Source organism: Nerophis ophidion, linkage group LG19 (assembly GCF_033978795.1).
Source record: "Nerophis ophidion isolate RoL-2023_Sa linkage group LG19, RoL_Noph_v1.0, whole genome shotgun sequence".
Lineage (NCBI taxonomy): Eukaryota > Metazoa > Chordata > Actinopteri > Syngnathiformes > Syngnathidae > Nerophis > Nerophis ophidion.
The window spans coordinates 42,396,381-42,407,533 of NC_084629.1; the positions used below are offsets into that span (position 1 = coordinate 42,396,381).

At 32.5% G+C, this 11,153-nt stretch overlaps 1 protein-coding gene across 1 annotated transcript; it reads left to right on the plus strand.

Moving 5' to 3' along the window:
* Positions 1-634: 634 nt before the first annotated feature.
* On the plus strand, positions 635-10,097 carry dlx2a (distal-less homeobox 2a). The gene is made up of 3 exons (XM_061880034.1): positions 635-1,070; positions 6,589-6,773; positions 6,857-10,097. Exons 1-3 carry the CDS (start codon positions 746-748, stop codon positions 7,232-7,234), a joined length of 888 nt encoding a protein of 295 aa, XP_061736018.1. The 5' UTR covers positions 635-745; the 3' UTR covers positions 7,235-10,097.
* The last annotated feature ends 1,056 nt before the right edge of the window (positions 10,098-11,153 follow it).

An 11,153-nucleotide genomic window follows, 5' to 3' on the forward strand; every position in this document is an offset into this window, starting at 1 on the left:
CGCATTTTTGCCAGTCCTGATGTGTGTGTTAAATTTGGTGAGTTATGAAGCATTTTAAGGGGGTCGGCTGTATAATAATAATAAAACCTTAGAAATACAATAGGGTCCTCTGTCCCAAAGCGACATTCGGTCCCTAATAATAATAATAATAATAATAATAATAATAATATTAATAATAATAATAATGATGATTTGCATGTGTGACCTAATTTACATTTTTTTAAATATCAAAGTGCTGCAAAAGTATACAAAATGTTAAAAAATAGAAATTTAAAATTTGAATGTTAGTTAAAATGAGTTAAAATAACCCAAATAAGGAGTTGGTCCTTTTCCGACCCAGCAGCTGGGTTATTTTCAACCCAACATGTTTTAGCGTGCACGTCGCCGCACTTTCGACACTTCTGCTCTAAAATCTCTTTGTCCAAATGTTGCGTCCAAATAAAAGTCTCAAGCCACGCAGAAGAAGCGGACGAGCCTGCGTGGGCCTCCTTGCCACCAATAAATAAAGGAATCTTTTTTCTCTCCTGATCCACGGAGATGTTTGGTGTGAAAGCAAAAAAAAAACAAACAAAAAAAAAGCAAGTCGTCAGCTGCGATCATTGGCTGCCTGACGCGCGCGCACGCCCTCATAAGCGCGCGGCCGTGCGCGCACCGTGGCAGATAATCACGGCCACGGTGCGGGGAACACGCCTCTCTTTTCCACTCCCGGATGCTGCTTTTTTAGACCTTTCTGTACGAGTTGAAGATGACGGGAGTTTTCGACACGCTGAGCGCCGACATGCACTCCAGCCAGATGACGTCCAGCAGCTACCACGGCCTGCACAAGTCGCAGGAGTCGCCCACGCTCCCGGTGTCCACGGCCACGGACAGCAGCTACTACAACAGCCCGCAGCCCGGACACGGACACGCATGCGCGCCCTCGCCCTTCGGCCCGCTGGCCTCCTTCCAGTACGGCGGCGCCCTGAACTACCAGCCCAGGTCTTACGACGTGCAGCCCGCCTTTGACGCGCCCTACGCGGGCTACGGCTCCTACGGACCCCCCTCCACCTCGCCCGCCCCCACCGACACAGGTAATGGACGCCAAAGTCTTACAGAACAGTCCGATGACATTTAGTTAAAGACTGCGCTCGTCATGTGTGACAAAAACCATGAAAAAACTGTAAAAAAATAAAAAAAATGTAAGGAAAAAAAGAACAGGAAGGCCTAACATAGTAATATAAATTACTCTAAATAACACATGTTGTCACTTATAACGCAAAGCTGGCACTAAACAAAATATGTTTGTAGCTTTTTTTTTTTAACCAAAAAAATATAAAAATAAAAAATCCCCAAATGTGTCAAATTCTTTAAAAAAAAAAAAAGGTTTTTTCCTCATTAAATTTGTCTTTTTTTGCTCTTGTTCCACTTTTTTTTTTTTCGACAACACACTAAAAAAAACGCAATTTATGAGTTGTTGGTGTTGGGTTAAATTTTGGAGTTTTTTTTTTTTATGAAGAGCAATCTATTTTTGGGGGGTTTTAAGTGTATTATTTTAACTCCATTTCTGTGTTTTCAAAACAATAACATTTTAATATAAATAACTATAAATAACACATGTTGTCACTTATAACGCAAAGCTGGCACTAAACAAAATATGTTTGTAGCTTTTTTTTTTAAACCAAAAAAAAAAAAAGAAAAATATCCCCAAATGTGTCAAATTCTTTAAAAAAAAAAAAGGTTTTTTGTCTCATTAAATTTGTCTTTTTTTGCTCTTGTTCCACTTTTTTTTTTCGACAACACACTAAAAAAAACGCAATTTATGAGTTGTTGGTGTTGGGTTAAATTTTGGAGGTTTTTTTTTTTTATGAAGAGCAATCTATTTTTGGGGGGTTTTAAGTGTATTATTTTAACTCCATTTCTGTGTTTTCAAAACGATAACATTTTAATATAAATAACACATGTTGTCACTTATAACGCAAAGCTGGCACTAAACAAAATATGTTTGTAGCTTTTTTTTTAAACCAAAAAAATATAAAAATAAAAAATCCCCAAATGTGTCAAATTCTTTAAAAAAAAACTGTTTTTTTCTCATTAAATAGGTCTTTTTTGCTCTTGTTCCACTTTTTTTTTTCTCGACAACACTAAAAAAACGCAATTCATTAGTTGTTGGTGTTGGGTTAAATTTTGGAGGGTTTTTTTATGAAGAGCAATCCATTTTTGTGGGGTTATAAGTGTATTATTTTAACTCCATTTCTGGCTTTTCAAAACGATAAGATTTTAATATAAATAACTATAAATAATACATGTTGTCACTTATAACGCAAAGCTGGCACTAAACAAAATATGTTTGTAGCTTTTTTTTTTAAACCAAAAAAATATAAAAATAAAAAATCCCCAAATGTGTCAAATTCTTAAAAAAAACTGTTTTTTTCTCATTAAATAGGTCTTTTTTGCTCTTGTTCCACTTTTTTTTTTTCTCGACAACACTAAAAAAACGCAATTCATTAGTTGTTGGTGTTGGGTTAAATTTTGGAGGGTTTTTTTATGAAGAGCAATCCATTTTTGTGGGGTTATAAGTGTATTATTTTAACTCCATTTCTGGCTTTTCAAAACGATAAGATTTTAATATAAATAACTATAAATAATACATGTTGTCACTTATAACGCAAAGCTTGCACTAAACAAAATATGGTTGTAGCTTCTTTTTTTTTAAACCAAAAAAAAATAAAAATAAAAAATCCCCAAATGTGTCAAATTCTTTTAAAAAAAAACAGCTTTTTTCTCATTAAATTTGTCTTTTTTTGCTCTTGTTCCACTTTTTTTTTTTTTCGACAACACTAAAAAAACGCAATTCATTAGTTGTTGGTGTTGGGTTCAATTTTGGAGGTTTTTTTTATGAAGAGCAATCCATTTTTGTGGGGTTATAAGTGTATTATTTTAACTCCATTGCTGGGGTTTCAAAACGATAACATTTTAATATAAATAACTATAAATAATACATGTTGTCACTTATAACGCAAAGCTGACACCAAACGAAATATGTTTTTAACCCCAAAAAAATAAGAAAACGTCCCCTAGAGTTTCAAATTATTTAAAAAAAAAAAAATCATCTTTTTTCTCATTACATTAGGTTTTTTTTTTGTTCTTGTTCCACATTTTTATTTTTTATTTTTTTCGACAACACACTAAAAAAATGCAATTTATGAGTAGTTAGTGTTGGGTTAAATTTTTGAGTTTGTTTTTTTTAAAGAGCAATCCGTTTTTGGGGGGGTTTAAGTGTAATATTTTTACTCCATTTCTGGGTTTTCAAAACGATAAGATTTTAATATAAATAACTATAAATAATACATGTTGTCACTTATAACGCAAAGCTGACACCAAACAAAATATGTTTGTAGCTTTTTTTTCTTACAAAAAAAAAGAAAAACACCCCAAATGTGTCTATTTAAAAAAAAAAAAATCTGCTTTTTTCTCATTACATTAATTATTTTTTGCTCGTTTCACGTTTTTATTTATTTATTTATTTTTTTTTCCGACAACACACAATAAAAACACAATTTTGTTTGAGTTGTGTTGGGTTAAATTTTGGTGGGTTTTTTTTTTATGAAGAGCAATCCATTTTTGGGGGGTTATAAGTGCATTATTTTAACTCCATTTCTGGGTTTTCAAAACGATAACATTTTAATACAAATAACTATAAATAATACATGTTGTCACTTATAACGCAAAGCTGACATTAAACTAAATGTTTGTAGCTTTTTTTTAAACTCCCCAAAAAAAAGGAAAATATCCCCAATAGTGTCAATTTAAAAAAAATCAGCTTTTTTCTGATTACATTAAGTCTTTTTTGCTCTTGTTCCACGTTTTTATTTTTATTTTTGTTTTTTCGACCACACACTAAAAAAATGCAATTTATGAGTTGCTAGTGTTGGGTTAAGTTTTGGAGGTATTTTTTATGAAGAGCAATTCATTTTTGGGGGTTATAAGTGTATTATTTTTAAGTTTCTGGGTTTTCAAAACGATAAGATTTTAATACCAATAACTCTAAATAACACATGTTGCTGAGACTAAACAAAATATGTTTGTAGCTTCTTTTTTTTTAACAAAAAAAGAAAAGAAAGGAAAATATCACCCACATAATTATACTTTTCAAAAATAACCTTTTTTTTTTTCATTAAATTTGTTCTTTTTTGCTCTTGTTCCACTTTTTTTTTTTTTTTTTTTTAACAACACTAAACAAAATGCAATTTATGAGTTTCTTGTGTTGGATTAAATTTTGGAGGTATTTTTTATGAAGCGCAATCCATTTGTTTGGGATGTTTATAAGTGTACTATTTTAACTCCATTTCTGGGTTTTCAAAACGATAAGATTTTAATACCAATAACAATAAATAATACATGTTGTCACTTATAACGCAAAGCTAACACCTAACAAAATGTGTTTGTAGCTTTTTTTTTTTTTTTTTTTTTTTTTTTTAGAAAAAAAATAAGGAAAATGTCCCCCACATAATTAATACTTTTCAAATGTTGTGTAAAAAATGTAAGCTTTCTTTTTTCATTACATGAGTTATTTTTTGCTCTTGTTCCACATTTTTATTTTTTTTATTTTTTTCGACAACACACACTAAAAAAATCAAATTTGAGTTTACAGTGTTGGGTAAAATTTTGGAGGTTTTTTTTTTTATGAAGAGCAATCCGGTTTTTGGTGGTTATAAGTGTATTAAAATGTAAGGAAAAAACGGGCAAAAAAACGTAAGGTGATGACTAAGACCTAAAATGTTGATACCAATAACTATAAATAATACATGTTTATAAGGGTATTAATGTAACTCCATTTCTGGGTTTTCAAAACGTAAATATAAATAATACATTTTGACCTTTATAACGCAAAGCTGACACGAAACAAAATAGGTTTGTAGCATTTTATTTATATTTTTTTGTTTAACGAAACAAAAGAAAAACAAAGGGAAATGTCCCGCACATAATTACACTTTTCAAATGTGTCAAAAAAAATGTTCAGCATTTTTGTCATCACATTAGGTCTTTTTCGCTCTTGTTCCACATTTTTATTGAGTTTTTTTCGCCAACGCACTAAATAAAAGCAATTTAGGAGTTTCTAGTGTTGGGTTAAATTTTGGAGTTCCTTTTTATGCAATCCATTTTTTGGGGGTTATAAGAGTATTATTTTATCTCCATTTCTGGGTTTTCAAAACTAAGATTTTAATACTAATAACTATAATTTCCACATTTTGTCACTTATAACGCAAAGCTGGCATTAAACTAAATATGTTTGAGGCATTTTTTATTTCTTTTACCCCCCCAAAAAAACAAGAGGGGGAGGGGGGATGTCCCCCACATAATTACACTTTTCAAATGTGTCGAATTTTTTCAGCTTTTTTCTCATTAAATTAGGTCTTTTGCAAATTATGAGTTTCTAGTGGGGTTAAATTTTGGAGGTATTTTTTATGCAATCCATTTTTGGGGGGTTTTAAGGGTATTATTTTATCTCCATTTCTGTGTTTTCAAAACGATAAGATTTCAATACTAATAACTATAAATAAAACATGTTGTCACTTATAAAGCAAAGCTGACACTAAACAAAATATGTTTGCAGCATTCTTATTTTTTTACCAAAACAAAAGGAAAAAGTTTATCACATAATTACACTTTTCAAATGTCTCAAAAAAATTCAGCTTTTTTCTCTTTATATTCGGTCTTTTTTTGCTCTTGTTCCACATTTTTATTGTTGGGGTTTTTTTTCGACAACACACACACACACACACACACACAAAAAAAGCAATTTGAGTTTCTGGTGTTGGCTTAAATTTTGGAGTTATTTTTTTATGAAGAGCAATCCATTTTGTCTGGTTATAAAGGTATTATTTTAACAACATTTCTGGGTTTTCTAAATTGAGTCATTTTTGGGTTGTTTTCATCACGGTAAAAGGCTTTTTTTTCTCTTTTTTTTTCTTGAAGGGAATTTTACTATGGATTCATCTCATTAACATAATTATCACCCAACATTGAGTTAGCATTACTCAACTTCTGGGTTAAATAATTCAGCCCGATAGTTTGGTTTTGAATAACCCAACATTAAGTTGTCATAACTCAACTTTTAGGTTAAATAATTCAACAAAAATTTGGGTTGAAAAAAATGAACCCAGAATGTTGAGTTAAAATGATAATAATAATAATAATGTAACCTATTTTTATGGTTTTGCCTCTTTGTGATGTTAAATTCCTGTCATACAGTATAGGTCTTTTCGCCTTCAAAATAAGAGCTCAAGACCTATACTGTATAAGAGGAACTTAACATCCCAAAGAGGCAAAACCATAAAAATAGGTTACAATAATAATAATAATTTATAATAATAATAAACGCACTTTACATGTTTTTAAATATCAAAGTCCTACACAGTATAAAAAGGGTAAAAAAAATACAAAGTTAAAATGAGTTAAAATTACGCGAATAAGGGGTTGGTCCTTTTCTGACCCAACAGTTGGGTTATTTTTAAGCCAACATTTTTTAGAGTGCATGTTGCCACTCCTGCTCTAAGTGGTCTTGGTCTAAATGGTGCGTCAAAGTCCAAGTATGTGTCACCCCTGCAGAGAAAGAAGAGAGCGAGCCAGAAATCCGGATGGTGAACGGCAAACCAAAGAAAGTCCGAAAACCTCGAACTATTTACTCCAGCTTCCAACTGGCGGCGCTGCAGAGAAGGTTCCAGAAGACGCAGTACTTGGCGCTGCCGGAGCGCGCCGAGCTGGCGGCCTCGCTGGGTCTGACGCAGACGCAGGTGAGCTGTCAGGCCGGCACGCGCGCTCCGACCCTGCGTGGGCGTGTCCTGACGTGACGTAACATCTCCCCCTCGCTCCACAGGTGAAGATCTGGTTCCAGAACCGGCGCTCCAAGTTCAAGAAGCTGTGGAAGAACGGAGAAATCCCGGCGGATCAACACGTGCCCGCCAGCGAGTCCCCGCCGTGCGCGTCCCCGCCCAGCGCCTGGGACTTTCCACAGACTGCGGGCATGAGCACGATGACCCCCGGCACCGACAGCCCCCCCATCCTCGGCGCGCCTTCTTCCTCCTCCTCCTCCTCCCCATCCTCATCATCCTCATCCTCCTTTCTGGCCAACTACTCCTGGTACTCCAACACGAACTCCCAGCACCTGCAGCCGCTGCTCCACCAACACCAACAACACCACCACCACCACAACAACAACAACAACGCCCTCATCAGCGCAGGCACGATATTCTGAAGTCCAACTCCTCATTTTTGTTGTTGTTGTCGCGCCCTTCTTTTTACGAGCGGAAGCCAAAACATGGACCTGGCGCACATATATAGATCCACAGTCTCAACACTTATTTTTCTATTTATTTATTTTGTTTATGTCCAGGAAAAAAATGAACGAATGAACTACTTTTAATATAGTTATAATAAGTATAATAATAATTATTATTATTATTGTTATTATTATTATTACAGCCGGTCTTGACTTTTTCCCTGCAAAAAAAAAAAAAAAGGCCATCCTTGCCCGTCATGATGTAACTGAAGTCAACGTACGGTGCCTTTTTCTACATGACCTCATCATTTTTGTAATTGTGTGATGAATATTCAAAGAGACCATACATTTTTACGAGAGGAAGCCAAAACACACAAAAAATCTACAGTCCCAACACTTAATTTTGTATTTATTTTGTTTATGTCCAGGAACAAATTAATGAACCACTTTTATTATAGTAATTATTATTATAATAGTAATGATGATGATAATAATAATTGATAATTATTATAATTATTACTAAAGCCAGACTTGACTTTTATCCCAGGAAAAAAAAACAAAAAAACATCCTTGCCCGTCATGATGTAGCTCAAGTCAACGTCCGGTGCCTTTTTCTACATGACCTCATCATTTTTGTAATTGTGTGATGAATATTCAAACAGACGTTTCCTCCATCTCAATACATTTTTACGCGGAAGCCAAAACACAAAAAAAATCCACAGTCTCCACATTTAATTTTGTATTTATTTATTTTGTTTATGTCCAGGAACAAATGAATGAACCACTTTTATAATAATAATTATTATTATAATAGTAATGATGATAATAATAATAATAATTGATAATAATTATTATAATTATTATTAAAGCCGGACTTGACTTTTTCCCCTGCAAAAAAAAATGACCATCCTTGCCCGTCATGATGTAGCTCAAGTCAACGTACGGTGCCTTTTTCTATATGACCTCATCATTTTTGTAATTGTGTGATGAATATTCAAAGAGACCATACATTTTTACGAGAGGAAACCAAAACACACAAAAAATCCACAGTCCCAACACTTAATTTTATATTTATTTTGTTTATGTCCAGGAACAAATTAATGAACCACTTTTATTATAGTAATTATTATAATAATAGTAATGATGATGATAATAATTGATAATTATTACTAAAGCCGGACTTGACTTTTTTCCCTGCAAAAAAAAAAAAAAAAAAAACCATCCTTGCCCGTCATGATGTAGCTCAAGTCAACGTCCGGTGCCTTTTTCTACATGACCTCATCATTTTTGTAACTGTGTGATGAATATTCAAACAGACGTTTCCTCCATCTCAATACATTTTTACGAGAGGAAGCCAAAACACAAAAAAAATCCACAGTCTCCACATTTAATTTTGTATTTATTTACTTTGTTTATGTCCAGGAACAAATGAATGAACCACTTTTATAATAATAATAATTATTATTATAATAGTAATGATGATAATAATAATATTAATTGATAATAATTATTATAATTATTATTAAAGCCGGACTTGACTTTTTCCCCTGCAAAAAAAAATGACCATCCTTGCCCGTCATGATGTAGCTCAAGTCAACGTACGGTGCCTTTTTCTACATGACCTCATCATTTTTGTAATTGTGTGATGAATATTCAAAGAGACCATACATTTTTACGAGAGGAAACCAAAACACACAAAAAATCCACAGTCCCAACACTTAATTTTATATTTATTTAGTTTATGTCCAGGAACAAATTAATGAACCACTTTTATTATAGTAATTATTATAATAATAGTAATGATGATGATAATAATTGATAATTATTACTAAAGCCGGACTTGACTTTTTTCCCTGCAAAAAAAAACAAAAACAAAAAAAAAAAACATCCTTGCCCGTCATGATGTAGCTCAAGTCAACGTACGGTGCCTTTTTCTACATGACCTCATCATTTTTGTAATTGTGTGATGAATATTCAAACAGACGTTTCCTCCATCTCAATACATTTTTACGAGCGGAAGCCAAAACACAAAAAAAATCCACAGTCTCCACATTTAATTTTGTATTTATTTATTTTGTTTATGTCCAGGAACAAATGAATGAACCACTTTTATAATAATAATAATTATTATAATAGTAATGATGATAATAATAATAATTGATAATTATTATTTTAATTATTATTAAAGCCGGACTTAACTTTTTTTCCCTGCTAAAAAAAAAAGCCCATCCTTGGCCGTCATGATGTAGCTCAAGTCAACGTACGGTGCCTTTTTCTACATGACCTCATCATTTTTGTAATTGTGTGATGGATAATCAAACAGACGTTTTCTCCATCTCAATACATTTTTACGAGTGGAAGCCAAAACATGGACCTGGTGCACATATGTAGATCCACAGTCTCAACACTTATTTTTGTATTTATTTATTTTTGTTCATTTCCAGGAACAAATGAACGAACGAACGAACCACTTTTATTATAGTAATAATATTGATAATAATAATTATTATTATCTTTTTTCCCTGCAAAAAAAATCCTCCCCGTCATGACGTCAAGTCAACGTATGGTGCCTTTTTTCTACATGACGTCATCATTTTGTTATTGTGTGAAGAATATTCAACAGACGTTTCCTCCATCTGCATCAATTCTGCACGTCTGTAAATATGATTATTTTATAAATGCATGTTTTTTAAAGCTATTGGTTGCAAAAACAAATCATTTACCAAAGCTACTGATTGTTCTGCATCTGATTTTTTTTGTACCATGTGTTTGTGTTCTATTTATTTTTTTTACCTGTGCTCGATATGATTATTTAAATAAAAAAAAATGTTCCTCTGAACTCTCACTTCCTTTATTGACAGTATTAACACGATTTATTATATTAGACTTTCCCCATAGGGCTGCTTGCAACAATCACGTCGGCCATGGAAAAAAAGCCACAAACGTTAAAATTGCAGAGAGAAAAGCCACACTTGTGGATGATCTAATACAGGGGTGTCCAAACTTTTTCCACTGAGGGCCGCACATGGAAAAATTAAAACATGCGGGGGCTATTTTGATATTTTTCATTTTCAAACCATAACAAAATATATGGATTTCTTAAAATGTATTTTACCTTTGGAGGTCCCGGGGACCATAAAGGGTCTAAGTTATTAAAATGTTAAAAATAGGTAAAAACATTTTTATTTTTTATTCAACGCTTACTTTAAATCTCTATATCAACTTTAAAAAAAAAGGTTTTATAGCATTACTGTCAAAAACATCTGTGTTTTTTTCATAGTCACACTGAAATATGCAGTATTTAGTAATTAGAGCCCTAAAAGATCAATAATGCAGGACACCATTGATTTTAATTATTTTATATTTTTGAGTAATCACAGTGAAAAGATAATAAAATACCACTGAGTATATTTGGAAACCAAAAGGTGCCCCACTCAGAAAGTGATACATTTTTATTATTATTTTTTTAACTTTCAACACTTAAGTTACGAGATCAACTTCAGATATATCTGTCGATTTTACGTTTTACTATTATTTTGTTTGTTTTATGCTCTATTGTCAAAGAAAAAATTGTTTTTATATGGCAACTGCACAATATATGCAATATTTACCACATAAAACATTAAAGAGTGAAATATTTGAACTAATTGGAGGTTTGAAAATGATTCATTATAACATGGATGTTTTTTGTCATTATTTTTGGTTTTTGAGCAATGGCAAAAAAATAAATAATTGATTGATTGAAACTTGTAATTAGTAGTTTGCACAGTACAGTACATATTCCGTACAATTGACCACTAAATGGTAACACCCCAATAAGTTTAAGTCGGGGTCCACGTTAATCAATTCATGGTAAAGATGTTTTTTACATGGTAAAATAAAGACAAAAGTAAGA